Source organism: Halichoerus grypus, chromosome 11 (assembly GCF_964656455.1).
Source record: "Halichoerus grypus chromosome 11, mHalGry1.hap1.1, whole genome shotgun sequence".
NCBI classification, from domain to species: domain Eukaryota; kingdom Metazoa; phylum Chordata; class Mammalia; order Carnivora; family Phocidae; genus Halichoerus; species Halichoerus grypus.
In genome coordinates, this window is record NC_135722.1 from 13,190,058 (window position 1) to 13,216,940 (window position 26,883).

At 35.7% G+C, this 26,883-nt stretch overlaps 3 protein-coding genes across 3 annotated transcripts; all 3 read left to right on the top strand.

Annotated features, from left to right (window-relative positions):
• The first annotated feature begins 226 nt into the window (after positions 1 to 226).
• LOC118545345 (olfactory receptor 5M11) lies at positions 227 to 1,195 on the top strand. Its single transcript, XM_036107504.2, has one exon. It carries the CDS (start codon positions 227 to 229, stop codon positions 1,193 to 1,195), a length of 969 nt encoding a protein of 322 aa, XP_035963397.2.
• A 17,759-nt stretch (positions 1,196 to 18,954) lies between these two features.
• LOC118545337 (olfactory receptor 5M3-like) lies at positions 18,955 to 20,040 on the top strand. Its single transcript, XM_036107497.2, is given in 2 exon segments — positions 18,955 to 19,237; positions 19,240 to 20,040. Coding segments are annotated over 2 exon segments (930 nt in total). The 3' UTR covers positions 19,887 to 20,040.
• Positions 20,041 to 23,401: 3,361 nt separating this feature from the next.
• On the top strand, positions 23,402 to 25,132 carry LOC118545346 (olfactory receptor 5M9-like). Its single transcript, XM_078059124.1, is given in 3 exon segments — positions 23,402 to 23,486; positions 24,172 to 24,972; positions 24,975 to 25,132. Coding segments are annotated over 3 exon segments (1,044 nt in total).
• The last annotated feature ends 1,751 nt before the right edge of the window (positions 25,133 to 26,883 follow it).

Here is a 26,883-nt window from a genome sequence, read left to right on the forward strand (position 1 = left end):
TGTAACTGTAGGTGTCTATATAGAGAAATATAATAGCAATTCAATATAAAGACAAATGAAATAATGATTAGTAGAAGTAAAGAATCTGTTTAGGGTAGTATTCATTTTGAATGACACATGGAGGTACAGAGAAAAATCATTTCAATAGTCAGTAATATGATTTGAGAGATACCTTCCTGTCTGCTTTATTTCTGTTGTTTCCAGTGCAGGTCCAGACTCTCAGAAAATGTCTATCACAAATGACAGTGCAATAAGAGAATTCATTCTTCTGGGGCTTACAGATCGTCCCGAGCTCCAACCTCTCCTCTTTGTGCTGTTTCTGGGTGTGTACCTCGCCACCCTCTTCGGCAACCTGGGCATGATACTATTGATCAGGCTGGATTCTCGCCTGCACACACCCATGTATTTCTTCCTCACTAATTTGGCCTTTGTAGACTTGTGCTACACCTCAAATGCCACCCCGCAGATGTTGACTAATTTCTTATCAGAGAAGAAGACCATCTCCTTTGCTGGCTGCTTTACACAGTGTTACATTTTCATCGCGCTTCTCCTCACTGAGTTTTACATGCTGGCAGCAATGGCCTATGACCGCTGTGTGGCCATATGTAATCCTCTGCGCTATAGTATGAAAATGTCCAGGCGTGTCTGCATTGGCTTAGCCACATTTCCTTATGTCTATGGCTTCTCAGATGGGCTTTTGCAGGCCATCCTGACCTTCCGCTTGAGCTTCTGTAGATCCAATGTCATCAACCACTTCTACTGTGCTGACCCGCCACTGATTAAGCTTTCTTGCTCTGATACTCATGTCAAAGAGCATGCCATGCTCATATCAGCTGGCTTCAACCTCTCCAACTCCCTCAGCATCATCCTGGTGTCCTATGCCTTCATTATTGCTGCCATCCTCCGGATCAAATCAGCAGAGGGAAGGCACAAGGCATTCTCCACCTGTGGTTCCCACATGATGGCTGTGACCCTATTTTATGGGACACTCTTCTGCATGTATGTAAGACCACCAACAGATAAGACTGTCGAGGAATCTAAAATCATAGCTGTCTTCTACACCTTTGTAAGTCCGGTGCTTAATCCACTGATATACAGTCTGCGGAACAAAGATGTAAAGCAAGCCTTGAAGAATGTCCTCAGAAGAAATATGGTCACTAAGATGGGACTGCCTCCAGTTTCCAATAAATCATAACTAAATCTTTGGCTCAAATAGCTTTGCATTCTGATGATGTATTTTGATATTCTCTACGAATATGCCTCAAATATCTCAGCTAAAAATCTCAGGTCTGGGAAAAAACGAGCTTCACTTATTAATCTAAGCTCTTGTCCCTCAACATTGGTCCACAGACCAGCAGCAACAGCATCATCTTGGGGTTTGTTAGAAATTTAGCACCACGTTCTGCACCTAGATCCATTATATCCAAATCTGGGTTTTAATCACATCATAGGTGATTTGTAAGCACATTAAATTTGAGGAACATTGTTCTAAGTGAAAATTCCCACTTGATATGGCATGGAACATTCCTGTGTTCTTATTGTTTACAAAGATAAACAGGATAAAGATGCTCTCAGCTCAGTTCCTTGGATTTATTATATTCTTATTACTCTATTTTTTGGGACTAGGAGTCTTTATGAAACACATCCTTCTATACTTCTCTGAGCTACTAAATAAAACCAAAAACCATGGGTCATGAGAGTGGTTCCTGTTTCTTGTGAATATACTTTTATAATGATCAGTATGAAATGGGAAGAAAGGAATAAAGTGATCCTTTTTTTTTTCCCTCTAACTCTGAGTTTGTGGATCCTGTCTGTGGCCTCTGAACTATAGGGACTGACTTCTTCCTTCTGACCTGCAAGCCTGAATCTACACACTCAGGTCTAGGAAAAGAAAGAATACTTTCTGTGTCACTTGGATTTTAAAAATTGAGAATTACTTGGCATTATCTTTTATCTTCTTTTCTAGATTTTTAAGTGAAAGTTTGGATTATTGAGTTTTACTTCTTTTCTCATATAAATGTTTATATATTTTATTTAAACACTGCTTTAGCTGAAAACAACTAAATTTGGTATTTTTTACATTCAGTTTGCAAAATTTTATTTTCCCAGTGCCTTCTTCTTTAACCAATGGGCTATGTAGAAGACCATGCTTAATTACCATATATTTGGAACTTTAAAAGATACTTCATTGTTATTTATTTGTAATTTAGTTCTGTTGTCAGAGAACATATTCTTTATGATTTTAATTTTGGAAATTTACTAAGTCTAGTGTTTTTTTCCAGCTTTATTGAGATATAATTGACATATAACATTGTGTAAGCTTAGGTATACAATTTGATGATTTGATACATGTATATGTTGTGAAATGATTATCAAAAGACTATTAGTTAACACATCTATCATGTCACATAAGCACGATTTTTTTTGTGTGTGTAGTGGTGGTAGTGGTGAAAACATTGAAGATCTACTCTTTTAGCACTTTCCAGTATACAGTACAGTATTGTTAATTGTAGTCACCTTGTTGTACATTAGATTCCCCAGAACTTATTCACCTTATAACTGAAGGCTTGTTGCCTTTGACCAACATCTCCCCATTTCTCACATCTCCAGCCCTGCCAACCAACATTGTACTCTGTTTCTGTGAGTCTGACTTTTTTAGATTCCACATAAAAGTTAGATCATACAGTTTTAGTCTCTCTGACTTATTTCACTTAGCCTAATACCCGCAAGGCTCATCCATGTTGACACAAATGGCAATTTCCATTTTTTAATGGTAGGATAATCTTCCATTGTACATCATCTTTATTCCTTCATCTGCAAATGGACACTTGTTTCCATGTCTTGACTCTTGTGATTAATGCTGTAATGCATGTGAGGGTGCAGATAATCTCTTCAAGATCATGATTTCATTTCCTCTGCATATATCCCCAGAAAGAGGGGCTTACTGGATCACATGAGAGTTCTATTTTTGATTTTTTGAGGAAGTTCCCTACTGTTTCCATATTGACTGTACCGATTTACATTCCCATCAGCAAATGTACATGGGTTCCTTTTTCTCCACATCCTCTCCAGCACTTGTTATCTCTTGTCTTTTTGATAATAGCCATTCTAACAGCTGTGAAGTTATATCTCACTAGGCTTTCATTTGCATTTCTCTGATGTTTGGCGATGTGGAGCACTTTTTCATTACCTGTTGGCTATTTGCATGTCTTTTTGGGAAAAATTTATTCAGGTCCTTTGCCCACTTCTTAATTGGTTCTTTGTTTTTTGTATTGAGTTGCATAAGTTCTTTATACATTCTGGACGTTAACCTCTTCTTAGATATATTGTTTGCAAATATTTTCTCCCAATCCACAGGTTGCCTTTTCATTTTGTTGATTGTTTCTTTTGCTGTGTAGAAGCTTTTAAATTTGATGTAGTCTAATTTTCCTTTTGTTGTTTGTGCTTTGGTGTCATATACAAAGAACCATTGCCAAGACCAATGCCAAGTAACTTTTTTCCTATGGCAGGTCTTACACTTAAGTCCTTAATTCATTTCAAGTTAATTTGTGTGTGTGTGTGTGGTGTAAGATAGAGGTCCAATTTAATTGTTCTGCATGTGGTTATCCAGTTTCACCCAGTCTCACTGAAGAGACTATCCTTTTCATATTGAGTATTTTTGACCCCCTTGTCAAATATTAGTTGACCTTATATGCATGGGTTTATTTGTAGGCTCACAATTCTGTTTCATTGGTCTATGTGTCTGTTTTTTTTTTTTTTTCATTTTGTTTTGTTTCATTTTATGCCAGTACCATACTGTTTTCATTACTATAGCTTTGTAAAATAATTTGAAATCAGGAAGTGTGATGCTTCCGACTTTGTCCTTTCTCATGTTTGCTTTGCTATTTGAGGTCTTTTGTGGTTCCATATGAATTTTAGGACTATTTACTTTGTTTCTGTGAAAATGTCATTGGATTTTTTTTATTGGAATGGCATTGAATCCACAGACGGCTTTGGGGCGTATGGACATTTTAACAATTTTAACTCTCTTTGAACCCATAAACACTTGGTATCATTTTTATTTATGTCTTCTTCAATTTCTTTCATCAAAGACTTGTTTTTGGCATACAGATCTTTAATGTTTTGGTTAAATTTATTCCTATTTTGTTTTTCTTGGTGTTATTTTAGATGAGATTTTTTTCTTTATTTCTTCCTCAAATAGTTCATTGTTAGTATATAAAAATGCAACTTATTTTTGCATTTTGATTTTGTATTCTGCATAAACTTACTGAATTCATTTATTCTAACAGTTGTTTGATAGTGTTTTTAGGGTTTTCTATGTATAAGGTCATATCATCTGCAGAGACAATTTTACTTCTTTCTTTCTGATACTGGATGCTTTTTTCTTGCCTAACTGTTCTAGCTTGGACTTCCAGTGTTATGTCGAATGAGAGTGGTGATAGTGGTCACCCTTGTCTTATTTCTGACCATAGAGGAAAACTTTCAAATTTTCACCATTGAGTATGATATTAGCTGCGGGCTTTTCATATATAGCCTTTATTATATTCATGTATGCTCTTTCTACACCCAATATGTTGAGAGTTTTTATGATAGGATGGTGAGTATTGTAAAATGCTTTTTCTGCGTCTATTGAGATGACCATATAATTTTAATTTTTTATTCTGTTAATGGATACATCTTTTTCTTCACAAATAACAAATCCCTCTGGGTCAAGTGTACTATATAATAGATAATGGGTACAAATGAATTTGAATTTTGCTTTTAAAGTTTGATATATGCCCTTTGAGCATGTGATTTAACTTCTTTTATCCTTAACTTACTTTTATTTGGTAATAATAATAAAATATAGGTTTTTTAAAATGTTACTTTATTACTGTGTAATTTACATGCAATAAAATGTGTCCACTTTAAGTACAATTCAATGTGTTTTGACAAATGTGTATATCCATATAACTGCCACCAAAGTTGATATATAGAACATTTCATCACTTCCGAAATTTCGTTTTTATCCCTTTGCTGACAGTTACTTTCTTGCATACCCAGCCTTTGGTAATCACAATGTGCTTTCCTAACTATATTTCATATAATGGAATGAAACCATATATGGTCTTTTGTGTGCATATTCTTTGACTTAGCAAAATATTTTTGAGAATCATCCAGTTGTTCTATGAATCTATAATTTGATATATTTTCTATTAATGAATAGGATTACATTTTAAAAATTTACCACAATGTGTTTATCCACCCATCTGTTATTAGAATCTGGGTTGTTTCATTAAGTATCAGACTGTCTTAAGTATCAGTTTTTTTTTTTTTGGTAAGATTTTTATTTATTTATTTGACAGAGAGAGAGGAAGCACAAGCAGCAGGAGCTGCATACAGAGGGAGAAGCAGGCTCCCCGCTGAGCAAGAAGCCTGATGCAGGACTCCATCCCAGGACACTGGGATCATGACCTGAGCCAAAGGCAAATGCCTAACTGACTGAGCCACCCAGGCGTCCCAAAATTATACGTTCTTATAGTAAAACATTCAATCTCTATAGAAGAGTACAAAGTAAAAGATTTTTCCCTTTTCCTTTTCCCCACCCTGATCTTCCATTGTCTCCTTTCAAGGTTACCATTATTAACAGTTTCTTATGTTTTTAGAAAATTTCTCTGTATCCAAAAACCAATCTATGGCTATATATGTACACACACATACATATTGGTCAATACACATGTTGACTGTCATGAGCTAACTTTTAGTAGTTTGTAATTCTGTAGCATTTGCTATGCAGGGGTTTCAGTCCCATGGTCTAGAGGAATGGGACCAAAAGTACTGATTGGGACTTGCTGTCACCTCTGGGAGAAAGAAGTCATGATAACAGCTCCACATCCATGCCTGACATCCATTTCTTCCTCCCCACTTGTGAGAATCGCTTTCAATAAGAACTTTCCTCCTTTTGCCATAACAGTACACAAAAACTTCCACTTAGTTTTTATACATTAACTCCTGAAGCAGGCGATGAATGTCTCTTGCAAAAACATATGGCTTATCAAAAGGAATGAGATCTTGCCATTTGCAACGATGTGGATGGAACTGGAAGGTATTATGCTAAGCGAAATAAGTCAATCAGAGAAAGACATGTATCATATGACCTCACTGATATGAGGAATTCTTAATCTCAGGAAACAAACTGAGGGTTGCTGGAGTGGTGGGGGGTGGGAGGGATGGGGTGGCTGGGTGATAGACACTGGGGAGGGTATGTGCTAAGGTGAGCGCTGTGAAGTGTGTAAGACTGTTGAATCACAGATCTGTACCTCTGAAGCAAATAATACATTATATGTTAAAAAACAAACAAACAAAAAAAACATATGGCTTGCCTCAAAAGAAATTGTGGCTCTGTAGAGTTTATCTGTGACATCCCAGCCTCCTAGTCTCTGCAGTTGTCATGTCTTCCTTCATCTTTGTCTGTTAATCTATTTTTTCAGGATGGGACAGATATTTTCTATTTGTATCATAATTCAAATTTTATCTGCAAAAATTGTCCTTTGCCACAATTAGTTACTATATATCTAATTTTAGAATTAAACATTCTGACATATTTGTAAATATTTTGATGCTAAACAATGCAAAAGACAAGTTGATTTTTAAGATGTTAACATTTCAGGTGACTTTGCAGCTACAAAGCATAAGCAGAGTTGATGAATGTTTACTGAGTATCTATAATAAGCCAAGTACTGCTCCAGTACCAAGGATCCCCCAAGGAGCTGTAGGATTGTATAGTTTTGTAGAGTTCATGAAACTGTAAAGAGAAGAATCAATACAATTTGTTAAGTGTTTTAATATAAGAAAACAGAATTGTTAATGCAACAGAGGAAAGAAAGAATATATTCCAACTTGAAGTTGGTCTTATATGATTGTATGAGACAAGAACTTGTTCATCCTCTGTGTACCTGCTCTAGCATACTCATAGCTGCTGGCACAGTGTGGTGTCAGACCAGGCAGGGTCTGAACAAAATAAGTGATAGAACTGATTCGTGATCACATATGTATGTGTTAGTTTCAATGAAAAAGGAAAAGCCACAGAACTGTAATTAGTCACTCCCCCAATGAACACGTTTTTCTCAGTTGTATTTCAAAGCTTCTTTTCTACCCGAGAGCTTATTTCTGTTCAATATTTTCTACAAGGTAACATTTTTGTATTTATTAATTCTCTATTATCCCATATAATCACTTCAACTTTTTTATTACTAGATGCTGTTCTTTAAATATCTTTATTTTGAAAGCCAAATTGTCTGTGAATGCTGGTAAAACACACACCTAAACAAATCACTATTTTTGTAAATTTTAACATTCAGTTAATAGTGTGTTGGATTTTACTTAAATACCCAGAGATCTATTACTGCTTAAGCACATGCACATATGCAATTATACAAAACCATCTTCTTTATTTTTCCAATTTTCTGATTTCAGGGTCCATGTCTATATTTTTACAGACTAGCTTGGCACTAAATGAAGCTTCATTAACGACTGCAGCATAATAAAAAAATTAAGTGAACCTCCATTTTGAATGTAAACAAAGTGCCTCCAGTTTTGCATATGTAAGAGAATGTCTTTGAATGAATCAACAAATGACTCTGTGGAAATATATAAGTTATAAGCGAGCAGTATTGCTCAGAAATACGTGTGACCCATAATGTCATTGACATTTATGACTGGTATTAGCAATATGAAGCCATAGTTATGCCCACATGCATGAAAGTTTAAGATAAAAAAGGATTTGACCAAGTGCTTTCATGAATTGGTTGGCTGGCTAGAATGACACCATCAGACAGTCTATTTTTTAGTTCATATTGTGCCGTGCTGGACATAGAAAAAGTATGTGCTCATGCAATGCTTTTCGTATTAATGATTTATCTCAGATGTTGGATTTTTATCTAAAAATCATAGAATTCTCTTATTAATGAAAAACCTCCCATGAGGAATTTTAAGAACAGGTTTCTAAATTCTTGCTCTTCTTCTTTTAAAGTTAATTTTGCTGGATTCTAGATTTATTGAACATATTAAGCAATATGATGTTGGAAGAATCTATGAGAAAATAGAGAATATTTTCCACACTTCCTTAAGGAACAATAATTATAAGATATTTTACACTTTTCTTCCCACCTATCTAAAAGATCATGAATCTAATTGGTTATTTTTTAAGGAAATCTGATCCATATGTACTTAAAAAATAAACAAATGTTCCAGGGAATGATAATGCTGTAAATCTAATATTTTTCTTCATATATCATATATTTCTTTGGAGCACTGGATATCTGAAGAATGTTTAGATTCTCACACTCACACACACACACACATGAAGGGGAGAGAAGGAGATAACAGTGCTCACCAAAGTTCAGGCAATGTTTTAATAATATATGTTGTTTCACTTAATCTGCCTAGCAATATTATGATTACAAAATTTTCATCCCGTTTTAAAGATGAGCAGAGACTCACTGATTAATTGCTTACCTAAAATCACATAGCTGTGAAGAGAAGTCTGAATGTGTCTGGCTTCAACATTTATTGCTTCTTTTTCTTACTATGATGTATATTTAAAAGAATTATTTTAATTAATCTCCACACACAACATGGGGCTCGAAGTTACAACCCTGAGATCAAGAGTCGCATGCTCTACTGACTAAGCCAGCCAGGAGCCACTACCCCCACCCACCTTTTTAAAATTTTATTTTTACCTCCTATGATATACTTTTTTCACTATACTTTTTTGAAGGGAAAAGCCATGGAATGAGTAAAACTATCATTTTCTGTATTCCAAAAATATTGTAGATCAGGTATTTCACAGCTGAATGCACACTGACTAATATAATCTGTATGAGAAAAGATCCTATTTTATAATGTATAGACAAATTCAATTTGTTCAATAAAGTGAGCTTTGCAGTCAAATCCTGACTCCATCATTTATCAGCTAAATTAATAGTTAATGAACATAAACTCTGGGATCAGATTTATTGATCAAGTTTCTTAACATCTCTCTGCCTCAGTTTCTGCTTTTGTAAGATAAATATATATAGTACTTTCTCATAGGGAAGCTGGGTAGAAAAATGGATTAATATATGTATGTACACCTGAAACTAAGGTAACATTGTGTGTCAACTATACTCAAATAAAAACATTTTAAAAATACCTGTGAAGTACTTAGCACAATGCCTGATACATAGTATTCACTTAATAATAGTGAACTGATATTTATTATTAATTAGAAAGTTACTTCACCTATTTGAGGCTTCGTTTCCTCTCATAGCTTTCTGTATTTTTCAGTTATTACATTTATAATTCTTGAGATATAATGCCCTTATAGTTTTAGTTAATTAATTAATGCCTGTATTCCCCATCTTGTACATGCCACAAGGTCAAATATAAAACTTGGAAGCAATTATGTCTTTGTTGCTTAGCTTGGTATGTAGTCTGTGCTCCCTTAAAAACCAGAAAGGTGATAGAGATAGATGGATAGATAGATGATAGATAGATATAGATAGATAGATAGATAGATAGATAGATAGAAGATATTAGAGAATTCTTACAAATTGGAAATTATATTAGTTGTGAAAAGTGATGGCAATCAGAAAACATATGAGACACACTGATAGAATCTTAATTGTGTAAGATTTACTCATGTACAATTAGTCAATCTATTTTTTTTTTTTTCAACAGAAGACTTCATCTGGCAATGTTCAGGATAAATCAGACCAGAGAAAAGGAATTTAGCTTCCTGGAGTTGACCAGATGTCCAGTGTGGCAGCTTTTCTTTTTTGTCTTGTCTCTAGTTATTTGTATTCTCTTTCTTGTGGAAATCTTGAGCCTAACTCTGCAGATCACGTCCTCATACTCTCTTCACTAATCTGCCAATCCCACAAATTCTGGTTAACTTTTTATTTAAAAAGGTCATGTCCTTGATTAATTTATTTGAACAGTATAACATGATCACTTTCCTCTTAACTCAATATTTTGTCCCTGATGTTGTCTGTGACAATCCCATCCACATGACCATTTGCTTTTCATGTGGTTACAAGATCAGGTTCAAAGTGTTCTACATTTATATGGCTGCCATTGCTTCTATATTAGGTTTCATATAGATTTGTGTAACATCACAGTTGTTTTCTCAAGTACTGGCAACATGGAACATTATCATCAAATCCTGCCACTTTGTAGCTAATGAAAAAATTAGATTTTATCATAGACCAAATGGGAACGCCAGAATGTGCTTAGTAGTATATGGGAGGAGTCTCAAGTTTTCACTGTTACCAACAAATTTTCAATCTTTCCAGTCACCATAAGCCAGATAAACCTCTTTTCTTTTGAATCCTATTTTAGAAATATCCTGGGCAATGGCACCTCCTTGAAAAAATCAGTAGCAAAATTAAAACAGTGTCTCTCTTGTATGTTGTAACTCTTCTTTTGAACCATCAAATAATAAAGAGAAAGAGAGAGAATGTAATATTTGAAAATATGAGCAAACCTAAAGTTGAATTACTACATAAATCTTTTTTATTCATAGCATGAAGAACCACCATATGAATAATTTGAAAGGCTTATATTGATTGTGTTTTTACTGTGTAATGTAAAAAAAAGTGTTTTTTGTTTGCCTTTCTTGAGGGAAAGTGATTTCATTTTTTTTTTTTTTTTTTTTTGAGAGAGAGAGAGAGCGCATGAGCAAGGGGAGGGGCTGGGGAGAGGGAGAGAGAGAATCTCAAATAGACTCTAAGCACAGCACAGAGCCCAACACGGGGCATGATCTGATGACCCTGAGTTCATGACCTGAACCGAAATCAGGAGTTGGACGCTTAACTGACTGAGCCACCCAGGTGTCCGAAGGAGATTTCTTATTTAAACAACAGAACAAAAATATTGTAGAGTAAATTTCCAAAGAATGTCCAATCAAAAGTGAAGAATGATAGCTAGATATGTGACTTACTGCAAATTTTTGGCTTGGAAACCTGATTCCTCTCTTTATAAATCCTGTCTCATATCCTGCAAGTATGTGTGATTTCCTTGTTGAATTAATTTTCTTGAGTTTTAAGGAGCATTTAAGAAATGATGTAATGCTCTGATGAATGAACTTAGGAAATCAGAATGCATGTGGAAGTAGCCATTGATTTGGGGATTGAAATACATTTATGTTTTTAAAAATGTTTCTTTCTTATTTTAGAGAGTGTGCACAAGCAGGGGGAGGGGCAGAGAGAGAAGGAGAGATTCTCAAGCAGACGGCTAAGTGTGGAGCCTAACTCAGGGCTCGATCCCAGGGCCCTGAGATCATGACCTGAGCTGAAATCAAGAGTTGGATGCTCAACTGACTGAGCCACCCAGGTGTCTTGGGGTTATAATACATTTAAAATCATTACTTATTCTGATGATCTTGGGTTGGAATCTCTGTTATAATAAAATGGATTTTTTTTTGCTAGAAGACTTGCTCCATTTAATGACCTTGTTGGTAACCTTTTCACACACGCCAGACAATGTTGAGGACAAGTTACTTCCTGCTTTACACTTCACCGATAGAAATATCTTTGTATATTTGTGGTCACATGTTAATTTAACTCAGCTCAACAAAATGTTATTGAGCAAGGCATGGTAGGTTTTAAAATATACACTGCTTATGAAGAGTTACACTTATTTATGGAGAAACTTCACAACTGTTTTACCATAAGACTTGCTTGGATAAAGGAAATAGTTTAAGTATTTGTTTAAATTGTCTTCTGGGCAGAGAGGAAGAAAAGTATTAATTCTGCTTAAGGCTATCAAGGTAGTTCTCCCAGAGGAAATAACCACTGAGCTGAGCTTTGGAAGCTGAGTAGAACTTTGAAAGGCAGAGGATGGGGGAAAGGCATTTCCTGAAGAAGGAACCAACTGGTGCATGGAGAATAACTTGGTTGCACCTGGGACACCAATCATGGATAAGAAAGTGAGAAAAGATGAGGTTGAATAGTAAACTGGATTAGATGAGGAGAGAAGGAATGCTTTGCTAACATACCTAGATTTAATTTGGTATAGATGAGGAACCATGAACACTTTTTAACCTGAGTAGTGATATGAAGGCAATATGACTTCCAGTCATGGTTCAGCATGTGACTGAGAGTCAAGAATTCTGTGAAGAGCAATAATCTTGTTTTAACCAAGGTAGATAGAGACTGCATGAGTGGACATTATCATTATTAATCCAGCAAATGAGAGTCTTCTCCCAAACCAAAATTTTTAGCTCTTTCCTTCCATCTTGGGATTGACTTTAGGAGAAATATTTGAATTGGTCATGAATTTATCTGTTCCTATGTCCTTGCTACCTTTCTAGCACCCTATTTCCTTATACATTTAGTGTTGTCCTGCCCAATTCCCTGCTATCAAGGTCCCAAAGTGCATGGTGGTAAATCTCTCCTTGTCCCTCAAATTGCTGAGCAAAAGCTGAGTTCCGCTAAGCTCTCAGGAAAAAAAAAATTCCAATAAGGGAAGTCATTTGTATTTGATTTTCTCAATTTTATTGATATTAAGATATTTAAAGTTCAGAAATTTGAATTGGAAGTGACCTAGGATATACTGTAGTATACACTCATGCATTTTATTTTATTTTTTTTAAAAAGATTTTATTTATTTATTTGAGAGAGTGAGAGAATGCGTGGGGGAGGGGTTAGGGGAGAGGGACAAGCAGACTCCCCACTGAGAACGGAGCCTGATGCTGGGCTCAATCCCAGGACCCTGACATTCATGCATTTTAAAGATGAAGAAGTCAAAAGAAGATAACTTGCTTAGCACTAAAGGACTAATCTGTGTCAGCAGAATTCCTCAGTGGGACTAAACCCACTTTCCCTGGTTCTCTCTCCAGCCAAATGTTGTAATAGATTTATCAGAAATTGCTTCCATTAACCTAGAAAGCATGGGCATTGTTGATACATTGTTGTTCATGAAATGAGATGATGTTTAATCCACCTCAGGAAATGAGATGAACTAACTGAGGAAAGCCATGAATGTTCATGGCTAAAGACAGGAGAGTTATAGTCAGATCTGCTTTCTCATCTCATCCAGGTCACTTAGTAGCTCTTTGATTTTGAGAAAAGTAATTATCTTTTCTAAGGCTCAGTTCCTTCAACTGTAAGATGGGTTTAGTAATATTAACCTGATATTTTTAAATGAGGTTTTGATAAAATCTTACATGAAAAAAGTTCAGGATGTCAAATTTAATGACATTTAGTTACTTTATTAATCAAATATATGAAAAACACTTAACCACTAAGAAATTCAACAGCTATACAAAGTACATCATGGCCTAGAAAAGTAAGGAATCGGAAGCACTATCAATCATGTGCAAAATGTAGGTGTCTCCAATTATTTTCATTTCCTCTTGGGCTTTTCTAAACAAACAAACAAACAAAAAAGAACCCCACAATATAAAACAACCAAAAAAAGTGTCTAAAATACCCCTTTTTATCAAATGAGTGTATGATTGCTGCAATAATACCATATGGTAGAATATGCTTGTTCCACATTGGTGGAGAGGTGCAATTAATGAATAACTAACTGTCTTTCTTTAGAGTGCAGCTTGTTTTGCTGAGTCTTGGAGTCAGTGAGGGAGAATGGGCCTGGCAATGCATGGTAAGCAGTCAATAAGGCCAGTACTGAGAGAGAGGAAGAAGACACAGAAGAGAAGCTTACACCATTCCTAGCTCCCATGTTACTAATTCTTGAGTTGTCTTCAGGAAACTTCTAACTGGCAGAATTGGTTGCTTCATCTCGATATTTTAAAAATACCATAGGGAAAAATAATCACCCTTATAAACACAAGCAACAATTCCCCTCACTTATTTTTGAAGGTGGTTTTCCAACTTTTTTATAGGTAGAGCTGTTTATTTTTTGTGTTAGGAATGAGCCAAAGTGTTACTATTTATACTTGGAATCCAATTTCTTATGGAATAAGTAGGAGTAAGTGCATGGTTAGAAATAGGTAAATGGCTACCTAGACAAAAACTAGAGCTGGTCATATGACAAATATTAATGCTCATAATTGGGGAATTTTTTATTTTTCTCAATATTATATAAAGGGTAGGTAGACATTAAAATTTTCTTGTGATAGCCTCACATGTGGCCAGATATTTACATGCATTCTAAGTTTTAAAATCTTCAGAGAACAATCCTGCAGCAACGTTTTAAATGTGAGAAAACCCAGGCTCATAAAAATTAAGATGTCTATCATCATAGAACTAATAAGCAGCATAGTTGTACTTTTTCAAATTGAATCGCCCCAGTTGCAAAACCTGTGAGATGAACATCAGTATTAAGGATACTGGGAATATTTTAGCACAAAACAATTTTTAAAGTTTTGGAAAGCACAAAGATACCTTAGTAGATCATTTTTAAGGAGGGCAGGAGGGAAGGAAAGGGCATGAACACATAGAAGGGTGCAACATGATGATTCACTGTTCTCTAGCAGAAGGCGAGATGTGAAAGCAGCATTGACCAAAGAGTTATTAAGAAAACAAAGATTTTCTTAAAAGCTATCACTATTCTTTTGGCCCCCAAACTTTTTCTAAACCTTTTTCCAAATTTACAGGATGGAATTGATGATGGAATGAGAAATATGGTACATCAAAGGGGAACATTGCATTTTTAAAACTTTTAAGTTTTTAAAGATCCAAACATGAGAAGTAAAATTTCATTACAAAAATCGACATGTTTGTACTTGTCATTCATTATACTCACTAGTTATTTTAATTTCTTTGCCTTTTGTGCACATGATAGCATTACATTTCTCCTGTTTTGGGTTTAGGTGGAAGGGTGTGGCTATTTCTGGACATTGAGTTGGAGTAGAATTCATATGTGTCACTTCTCAGCTGAGCATTTCATTGTTCATGAAAAATGCTTCAGTGGTTTTTATTTTCCCTTGCCCTGATGACCAGCAATATTTAGAATTTAAGATGTAAGCATAGGTTCTTGAGTGAGGACATGTGGAAAAGTGCTCTCTACCAACTCACACTAGAAATGTGGAATGGATGAAAAGTGCCCTTGGTCTTACAAGCTACCACCATGTGTTGAGTTGCTTATTTCCATGGCAGCGAGTAGAGAGAAAATGAAATTTTCTATAGAGATTTGATTATTTAATTATTAGAAACCATTAATGGGAGCTATAATTTCCGGGAGTGCATTTAATAATAATTGTGTCCTGTGTATTTATTATGTGTGAATATATAATATCTCTTTTCATATTCATAATTAAATAATGAAATGATAATTATAATTACTGGTACATCATATTAAGGCATAGAGAAGTTAAAGAGAAAACAAAGAAAGTATAAAAGCAGCCCAAGTTTATGAGTCTTGGAGACAGAATTCAACCAAAGTCTGACAACAGAAACAGAATTATTATTTTTCTTTTTTTTAAAGATTTATTTATTTATTTTAGAGAGAGAGAGAGACAGAGAGAGCAAGTGGGTGCAGGGGCAGAGGCAGAGAGAGAGAGAGAATCTCAAGCAGACTCCCTGCTGAGCATGGAGCCAGATGTTGGGCTTCATCTCAGGACCCTTAGGTCATGACCTGAGCTGAAATCAAGTCGGATGCCCAACTGACTGAGCCACCCAGGCACCCCAAGACATGGAATTGTTTAACTGCAATACTTAATATTTTCATGCCTGTTCTTGGGGGGGTGGAATTTCCATCTTTACTGGTAATTTAATTTGAAATACAGAGTGATACAACATGGGAAGTCTGCGTATGCATTTTCGCCTTTAGTTGGTGAGGAAAATCCTCTAAGTGCTAATGAGGTCCCTCAACCCCCTACTTTTTTCCAGACCTCATTCTTTTTAAGATCAGGCCCAATCACTTCACTCTCCCCTGATGTCACCATTGCTCTTATTAGCTGGCGAACCACCTCTCAGGTGTTCATGTATGTAGCTTTTGCAAAGTCCGTTCACCACCATCTTTTATACCCTTTTGTTGTGCTGAATCATCCTTGATACCATGAGAGCAACTCTGAATGTCCAAGTAAGAATTCTTCTATTGCTAACCTCTGAAAAATGCCTAAGGGTGAAAAGCACAGGCAGCTATGTCCATCATATTCACTGAATTTCCAGTTGTAATGCAACTGATTTATGATTTTGTTTGCACTGTTAGGCTTTATGGAAGTTTTGTAAGTGCTACACACCATTACTGTGCATATTTGAGAAAATTTGTAATAACAAATGCAAAACAAAATATATTTTCATATTACTACTTTCTATTCTGTGATTTGATGTTATCTTTTATTTCTTAGACTCACAAATATATTTCTTTAAAATGGTAATTTAACTTTTGTGACAAGAATGATAAATTGGTAGGTAAGTAATTTTGGCCAATGTCTTAATACACATGCTGTGAGTAGTGAGTGAACCATCCATCACACAGCAAGTGCAATTGGTTTAGTCTTTAATATAATTTAAAGGAAATTGCTTTGTGCATAATGGATTGATGTTCAACTGCAATTCAATGTGATCACGTGCATTCTTGAAGCTTTAATTTATCTATATATGCTTTATATATGCTTATTGTATCTATATATGCTTCAATCTAAATGATCACGTCAAATTGATCACTGTAAAACTCTTCTAGGGAAGAATGAGTCCCATAAAGGTAGCATGAGGCCTTAGGGCTGAGGGTGGATGGGCAGAAGACACAGATATTATACAGAAAAGGTGACATTCTGTATATCATAAAACAAAGGATTTTAAAGATAACTTCATTAACTCTGTAACAGATTTTTCAGCCTATACAGAAATATATTCCAAAGCAGTTTATCCAGCTATAAATAACTTGAACTGTTATTATTCTTTAAAATATTTAAGCCATTACATAATGCCTCAAGTTTTCATTAATTCACCTGAGATTCTGGAGTCATATAGTCTCAATCTAATCTATTTTGGTTGGCAGCTTTCTACTTTCTCCGAGAAAATTATTCTTTCCAAGTGGGGTGGGTGGAAGTTACCTTTGTGGATAAGAGTCTGCTTATTTTCATTATGGCCAGAAATGTATCTCCTTGCCTGCTCTTATCTTTTCTGGTCACTACCCAGTGATAACAATGGAGAGGTTCAACTGTCGTTGAACAAACTGTAATGCTAGAGGTTAAAACCAGGGTCTTGGAAATAATCACTGGCCCTAGAAATGACATTTAGCCTTTGGAGGGCACAACAAAACACCATCTTCAACAAATTTATTGTCCCATTGAAAAGCTATCTCAGAATTCCTATTGCATAGTAGTACACTCTGTGTTCTACAGAACATGAATGTTCATGATGCTGATGGAATCTCTCTCATTTTCTTTCTTTTTTTATCTTTCTCATTTTTAAGCTAAAAGCTAACTAGGCTAATTATAACATAATTTTTCCCCGAAGAACTTCTCATAATTTAACTTTAAGAGGTAAATTGTGTATCTCTAAGAGACTGGACAGGATATGAAGATTTCTCATTATTATTTAATAAATGAGCACTTGTAGATTTTTCTCCTTAATGCCTATCAACATCACGCAAGGCACTAGTGTTTTCTCAGGAAAATAATTTGTGTGATATTGTTCTGGGAAAAGGTTTGTATAATACAACATATACATTTGTTAAATAGAAATTTGAAACTAAATACATTGAAAATAAGTTTGCAAAATATCCAAGAAGCTTTCCCAGAGCTCCACTGGATCTCCAGAGTAGAGTGAATCATTCCCTACTTTCTGACTCTTCTATAACTCTGTCAAAATATATCATGATTGTAGAAAGTTTGTTTGCAAAATTCCACTATAAGTGGTGACATTAATCTCTTTGTTTTACCTATCTTTGAAACTCCAGAACATAATTGTCAATAATATTTAGTAGATTATAAGATTATAATTACATGTTAGATATGCCAGAGTCCACATCCAGGGAATATATATAAATGTATGAATGTGTATAAGTAGTTTACCCCTTTATACTTGGCTATGATGACCAATGTGATCAGTTTGTCCTTTATCAATTCAAATGAGTCCAAGCATGATGTTAGATTAAAAACAATATTTTGTCTGACTCTCAGGGCTGGTGAATTATTTGATTAAGTGGTTTCCATGCCTAATCATGGAGAATATGCTTATGATGAAAAAGTGAAGGGGTTAAAAAATTATTTTTGCATTGGGTTATAAAGAGAAGTATAAGTCTTCATTAATATCTTAAATATGAAAGTACCAAACATGCCAGTATTGGAAACAACAGATATTTAAGAAATAGTTTTGGAGGGGTGCCTGGGTGGCTCAGTCAATTAAGCCTCTGACTCTTGATTTTGGCTCAGGTCATGAACTTAGGGTCCTGGGATTGAGCCGAACATCCCACTCCATGCTCAGTGGGGAATCAGCTTGAGGATTCTCTCTCTCTGCCCCTCCCCCCATTCATCTTTGTTCTTCCCCCCCTTCCATCTCTGAAATAAATAAATAAATCAAAAAAAGATAGAAGTAGGGATGCCTGGGTGGCTCAGTCGGCTAAGAGTCTGCCTTAGGCTCAGGTCATGATCTCTGGGTCTTGGGATCCAGTCCCACATCTGGCCCCTTCTCAGTGGGGAGTCTACTTCTCTCTCTGCCTGCCACTTCCCCTGCTTTTGCACGCGCTCTCTCTCTGACAAATAAATAAATAATCTTTAAAAAAAAAGTAGTCTTGGAAATTTGGCTAAGCACAATATTTAGTACTAGTATGTTTCAATCACAGTATTTGGTATAACTGTTATGTACTAAAGTATCTCAGTAACTTTCAGAGAGCCTGCTACATAGCAAGTCCTCAGAAAAGATTTGTTGTAAAGAATGGCAGAGTGCAAGCATAGATATTGAATAAAGATAAAAGAGGAATGGAAAAATATATAAATTAATAAACAATATCTGATTTTTAAATTCATTTCCTTCTAGTTATCACTAGGATTATGACAAATATTGACTTAGAATTGAGAAAATGCTTAATTCCACTGATGTGACAGAATTTATTCTTTTGGGACTAACCAGTCGTCAGGAATGGCAAGTCCTCTTCTTCATCATTTTTCTTGTGGTTTATATTGTCACCGTGGTGGGCAATATCAGCATGATCATGTTAATTAAGGTCAGTCCACTGCTTAACAGCCCCATGTACTTTTTTCTCAGTCATTTGTCATTTGTGGATGTGTGGTTTTCTTCCAATGTGACCCCCAAAATGTTGGAAAATCTGTTATCAGAGACAAAAACTATTTCTTATGCTGGTTGTTTGTACAGTGTTTCTTCTTCATTGCCCTTGTCCATGTAGAAATTTTCATTCTTGCTGTGATGGCCTTTGATAGATATATGGCTATTGGGAAACCTCTGCCGTATGGCAGCAAAATGTCTCGGGCTGTGTGTGTGCGACTGATTTCTTTCCCTTACATATATGGTTTTCTGACTAGTCTGGCCGCAACTCTGTGGACATATGGCATGTCCTTCTGTGGGAATATTGAGATCAACCACTCCTACTGTGCGGATCCACCTCTCATCAAAATGGCGTGCGCTGGGACTCTTGTAAAAGAATATACGATGATCATACTTGCAGGCATTAATTTCACATATTCTCTAACTGTGGTGACCATTTCTTATCTGTTCATTCTCATTGCCATTCTACGGATGCACTCAGTGGAAGGGAGGCGGAAGGCCTTTTCCACTGGTGGGTCCCACTTGACAGCTGTCGTCATATTTTATGGGACTCTCATATTCATGTATCTCAGATGTCCCACAGAGGAGTCTGTGGAGCAGGGGAAAATGGTGGCTGTGTTTTATACCACAGTGATTGCCATGCTGAATCCCATGATCTACAGCCTGAGGAACGAGGATGTGAAAGAAGCCATGAACAAAGTGATCAGCAGAACATATCTAACAAAATAAAATAAAATTCAGTTAATATTGTTTTCTGTGTTTCATAAGCATTTGTCAACAGATTGCAGTTCAGCATATCAAAGACGTTTTACAAAAGTTAAATTTTCATGCATTAAAAATAAAAAAAGAGAAAGACTCAAATACAGAGAAAAAAAGGAGATAAATTGGCCCTATTGATGTGAGTAGTGAGGATTAATTAAAATTTAAGAAATTAATTAATTGAAAAAGTTATCTGAGCCAATGTTTGCAGGTACACTAATTGAAATTGTTCAAATATTTAGCTGAAATGAAAGATTTTGTTTTGCTTATTAAAAAGTGCAATGGATGATTATGGTAAATACTTATCAATTTGCTTATTTAGAGAGTAAATTGGAGCAGTAAAAAATAACAACATATTTCATTTAGTTTTCTAGTATGACAACTTAAAAATGGTGGTCTTGTTAATGGTTGTGAGATTTTGTGGAAACAAATGCTTTTTCTTCAATATGAAGGGCAGGTCTTTTCAGAGACTACTACATTGAAAATAACTATCCTCTTGTATGTCATCCTTTTTCAACATTTTTAGTGTTCAAGAGAGATTCAACATTGTATGTATATCTCTCTTACAGATTCCAGTAACTGCCATATTTAAATGCCAAGGTGGCCATTGATCACTGAACTTCTCCCTTGTCCCTGCCAAAGTGTCTTCAGTGGGACTGAAGAATGGGTAGAATCAGCAGGTGGATGTGTAATTTTGAAAGCACAGCTCTCTTGATTCCACTTAATAAATAGATTAAATTGGTGTTCATGGGGAATATTTTGCACATCTGTGACTAAGATATGGTAGTTAAATACTTTAAAATAATTTTGGTGTTTGAAAGACATAAAGTATTTAGGGTGGTGTATTTGTTGCTAATGATAACATGGCCCACCACTCTCATACCTCATTTCATGAAATACAAGCATGAGGAACAACTTTAAAACTTGGACTTTTTAAAGTTTCTATATCAATACATACATATATAGATACATTAATAATCTGCTGTTTTGGTGTAGAAAATACATAAGTACAGCAATGCAACACACGCACACTTAAATTACACATTTAAGTAATTACAAATTTATCCACAAAGATGTAAATATAAAATGACAGTGATGTAATATGAGTATAAACATTCTTCTTTGTCCATTTTTGAGTTTTGCTTTTCTTCAAGGGGAACCAGCAATGCATATGAACTCATTTCCACACACATACACATATGTCGTCGGCAACATTTTAAAGCCATTTGCATTTAAACAAACTGCTAATTTAGATTAAATTATAATACTGTATCACTGTGCCTATAGTTTCAAAACTTAAACCCCCTAAAAACTTTAAGATCTAACTCAATGTTACTTTTGGAGTTAGTTAAAAATAACCTTGTCAGGACTCACTTGGTCATCTGATCCCAGATCTAAACTTTGAGGGGGAGGGAGAAACAATGGTCTACTACCTCTGTAGTTCAGCCTACTCGAGGGTTGTGCAAAGTTCTAGTTCATCTAGTTCATCTAGGATGGACTGTTAAAAGGATAACTTTGTTATGTCTTGGAGGATAATTAAACTAAATTTTAAATGTAAAGAAATAGGATAATAGAATAGGTAATCAAAGAAGCAGCAACATAAGGTCATTAACGGAACAACACTAGAGTTAAATTAATTGGTTTGCATCTGGTCAGTTAGTAGAAGTCTGTCCAGGGAGACCTAGTTAGTCCCAGTGCTTTGGTTTCCTCATCACAAAGTGATGATGCTAATAGAACCTGTTTCATAGGACCTTTGCATGCAAAAGGTTCAGTGAGCACTCAGTAAAAGTTAGCTATTCTTACTGATATTATAAAGCTGAGACTGTTGTCACTAGAAAAATCTGTCTTAGTTTTTTCATGTTGGAATATTATAATATATTCTATAAAGCTGAACTAGAGATCACAACACTTTTTTTAAAAAAATCGTTAACTGAGTATTCCTGAATATCAGTTTACATGTAACATCTACGCTAGGCAACTTAAAGAGTTCCCAAGATGAATGAGACAAACTCTACTACCACAGAGTTAAGGTTGTGTGTAGAGGAAAAGAAATGTACACTCATGCAAGAAGAAGTATTAGTTTATGTTTCTCAGATACCTTGATGCTTTTTTACTTTTTATATTTTTAAAAAATATATTTAAATTGTTTTATGCTTAAAACGATAAAGTAGTACCATTAACCCAAGTCAACTCTGTGAATTGGAGAATCATGGGTTCATCAAGTGGGGTCAGGAGTTTTTGCATAGGGAAATCCCTGACCTTAGCTCTCTTCCTCAACCAGACTGCAGATGTCATCTGACTCAGTATTCCCACACTTGAAAGGAACCAAAAGATGAGTTACAATCATGGAAATCTATAGTAATGGTAAACTTAGATCAAAAGTAAAACTTTGGTGACTATTATGTTATGTGCCCAATTAATAGCATATTTAATTCCACTATTAAACATTTTTTAGGGTAAGAAAATAGTTCCTAGAGAGTAATTCACTTCCTGAATTCATCCTGTCACTAATTGCAGGTGGCCATGATATAATCACAGAACTCATACTTTTTTTTTTTTTACTATATAAAGGGATGTCTCTAGCAACACTCTTTTTCACCATGCCAACCTAATATTTCTCCTTCTGAGCTTTTGCATTTCATGCCATTCATCCTTCATATTTCTACACAGCTTGCTATTTCTCACCAACTCAGAAGTCCCCTCCTCAGAGAAATCTTTGATCACTCTGTCTGTACCCTGCCTCCTCTTATTTCTTATTTTCCTAGCATGCTATAATTTTGTCACAGTAGGTCCACTCCCTAAAGTATCTCATTTGTACATTTGTGTATTGCTTACTCTTTTCAATGAGAATAGAGTAGGATGCAAGCCAGAATCTTGTACATCTTGTTCACTCTCAGATTTCCAGAATTTAGAATACTGCTAGATACAGGGGCACCCGGGTGGCTCAGGTGGTTAAGCGTCTGATGCTTGATTTCAGCTCAGGTCATGATCCCAGAGTTGTGGGATCAAACCCCTTGTTGGGCTCTGTGCTGGGCGTAGAGCCTGCTTGGGATTCTCTCTCTTCCTCTGTCTCTCCCCCACCCCTCTCTCCCTCTCTTAAAAAAACAAAACTAAACTAAAGAACTTCTAGATATAACAAATATATCTGCCATAATATTGGCTTTGATGTTTGTGAATCAATTAAGGTAAGCAATTACAAACCAAGGCCCATTTTTGAGGGTAATAGACCCTTTAAACACTATTATTTTTTTATTTTTATTTTTTATTTTTTATTTTTTTTTTAAGATTTTATTTATTTATTAGACAGAGAGAGAGACAGTGAGAGAGGGAACACAAGCATGGGGAGTGGGAGAAGGAGAAGTACACTTCCTGCCGAGCAGAGAGCCCGATGTGGGGCTCGATCCAAGGACCCTGGGATCATGACCTGAGCCGAAGGCAGCCAATTAACCCCTGAGCCACCCAGGCACCCTTTAAACACTATTATTATGTGGAGCTCAAATTTCCAAGATGGTGCTAATCCTATAGATATGTCCTTAAGAACTTATGGCAAATTTTTACTTCTTGAGAAAAGTAAGCTGGAAAAGTGTAGTAAATGGTGAAAATATTGTTTGGGAACTTTTCCTTGAGAGAATATTCAATGTGAATATGACTAAGAAGGTGTAGAATTGATTGGTTCTGAAAACAAGTGGAATCTGAAATAACATGCCACCTAAACTTTACTTCACGATATTTACTTGTTGACATAATTTGGTAGTGTGTGCAGCGATCAGACAAGCATAATGTTTAGTTAAATAAAATAAACTGTGACTAAGAATTTCATATGTTGAAGGCATATGATAGCATATGGTAGGGCAAATATGTCAATAACTAGATTGTAACATCAATGTGTAAGTCCATAAGTTGGAGAGGATTTAGCCATTCCCTGACAATTTTCAGTCCAACTTGGATCATATTTGTGCCTTGAGATTTTAACATTAGTGTAATAATTGAGCAAAATGTAAATGTCCAATTTTAATAATACATGATAGCAGTGTATGTAGTTGTCTATTTTACTGACAAAAGCCTAATAAATATAGATGGTAACTACCTACCTATAAGACTTATTAAAGGAAACAATAAAGCCTACATACTCTAATCTTGGACATGGTGCAAAATTGCACTGATTGTTAAATTATTTCAATTAGAATAAGGATAAATGTGGCTCAAAAATTTCAAGAATAAAACAGATGCATTCCTGTTTTTTATTTCTCCATAGGTGCTGCAGACTGGCTCTATGCTAAGGCAACGCCAAATTTCACGGATGTGACAGAATTTATTCTTTTGGGCTTGACCAGCCGTCAGGAGTTTCAAGTTCTCTTTTTTGTGGTATTTCTGGTAGTTTACACGATCACTCTGTTAGGGAACATTGGTATGATCATTTTGATCAGCATCAGTCCTCAGCTTCAGAGCCCTATGTACTTTTTCTTGAGTCATTTGTCTTTTGTGGATGTGTGGTTCTCTTCCAATGTCACCCCCAAAATGTTGGAAAACTTATTATCAGAGACAAAAACCATCTCCTATGTGGGGTGTTTGGTGCAGTGCTAGTTTTTCATTGCCCTTGTGCACGTGGAGGTCTATATCTTGTCAGTGATGGCTTTTGATCGCTACGTGGCCATCTGCAACCCTTTACTTTATGGCAGTAAAATGTCCAGGACTGTCTGTGTTCAGCTTATCTCTGTGTCTTATGTCTAAGGGTTCTCTCTTAGTCTAATATGTACGCTATGGACATATGGCTTGTACTTCTGTGGAAACTTTGAAATCAACCACTTCTATTGTGCAGACCCTCCTCTCATCAAGATTGCCTGTGGGGGAGTCCACATCAAAGAATACACGATGATTGTTATTGCTGGAATTAACTTCACATATTCTCTCTCTGTGGTCCTCATCTCCTACACCCTCATTGTAGTCGCCGTGCTACGCATGCACTCAGCTGATGGCAGGAGGAAGGCATTCCCCACATGTGGGTCCCACTTGACAGCTGTTACCATGTTTTATGGGACTCTCATATTCATGTATCTCAACGTCCCACTGAGGAGTCTGTGGAACAGGGGAAAATGGTGGCCGTGTTTTATACCACAGTGATCCCCATGCTGAATCCCATGATCTACAGCCTGAGGAACAAGGATGTGAAAGAGACAGTCAACAAAGCAATTGCCAAAGCAAATTTGGGTCAGTGAAACTGCAGTAAATATTTTTGTGGTATGTTGTTACCTATTAAAAATGTCCAGGCATAAAAGTCTTAACACAACAGGGATTTTCTAAAGGCAACTCTTACATACAATAAAAGGTTCAGTCTAACACAGTGATGCTTTACCCCAGGAAAGGACTCCAACTACTAAGACTGCTTTATTCCACATATACAACCATATCATCAAAACTGACATACTAGTGTCATTCAGAGTGTACATAAATTTGCGTTAAGTGTAGTCATTGGAGGAACTCATAAATAACTCTATATAAATAAATGTTAATTAGAGATACCTTTGTTAGAGTTGAACAGAATTTCCTAGGGTATTTTCTCTATACACATGCTCCTCCACCTAGGTATCATATGAAATTTATAATTTCATAAGAAAAAGAGTAAGAATTCATGTCTTTTTCATGACCTTAAGGATGTTAGTGGTCCCTGATTAACCAAAAAGTGTCCTATAATGTTCATACACACATGGATTTCTGAAAATGGAATTGTATTCAGAATCTTCAACCTGTGTCTCAGGACAATCATAGGTTCTATCCTCCGTATGTGTTGTTTGATAGTTAACAATATTCCAGTTTCAGTAAGCTGTTTAATTACTCTAACTCTATTCTTCTGGTTTGGATTCTGGTATAGCACTTTTTTTTTAAAGATTTTATTTATTTGACAGAGGGAGAGGGCGAGAAGCTGAGGGAGTGACAGTCAGAGGGAGAGGGAGAGCAGGCTCCCCACTGAGCAGGGAGCCCGATGTGGGGCTCGATCCCAGGACCCTGGGGTCATGACCTGAGCTGAAGGCAGATGCTTAACCAACTGAGCCACCCAGGTGCCCCTTGATTCTGGTATAACTCTTGATATAAGCTGCTAAATACAGAACCGAAGAACGTAATGTTAGTGAGAAGAAACTAGGATCCAGCAATAAATTCAAATCAGATCAACCAAAGGTTTAATAAGACAAAATCTGGCAGCCTAAGGTCAGATTTTATATATCGGAAAATTCATAGTTTCATTTTTTTCATTATGATGGTGACAGGAAATACTCCTTTGTCATCGCTTTTAAGATCAGGAAATTTACTTATTTTTGTTACTTTCTGTTTATTTATGAAGCTTTTTCTCATTTGAAGTGATTGTCATCTAAAGTTCAGTTTTCAGATTTATTTAGATAAAATTATGAATTAGTTTAAGAAAAATATGTTAAGCTAATAGTGTGATATGCCAATGAGAAAAAATCATAAGGCATAATAATAATCTAAAAGTCAGAAAACACAACTGATGACCACAATCACACACACACACACACATCTGCCCATCGTATATATATATGTATATATATAGTTACTGTGCATATATTATAGAGTATAATGCATACAGCAACTTCTTGGGGGGTACTATCAGGTACTACTTCCAATGGGATTTATATATATATCCATTGTCCTAATTTTTTCAGAGTCCAATAATTTCTGCACTATCCAAGACTATTACATGGTTTGAGCAAGACAAAGTCCGGTAGGTCTGTTGTGAAAGTCTCTGTTGTTATACCATTGGTTAATTTTAATCATATAATATTCATACAGCATCGGAGAGAACTCTGCTACCCAATGTGCTTCCCACACTCTTCAGTGAACTGTAGCCCTAGGACGGAACCAGTTTTGAGTTTCTGAGCTTCATAAGCACCAAGCACTCAGAACGTAAAAATGTTAAAGCAACTTTTCATCTTTTTCTCACCACTAAGAGTTG

Bases quoted from the DNA above. Each gene is read 5' to 3' on its own strand.
- LOC118545345 (XM_036107504.2), top strand. From the start codon at position 227: ATGTCTATCACAAATGACAGTGCAATAAGAGAATTCATTCTTCTGGGG.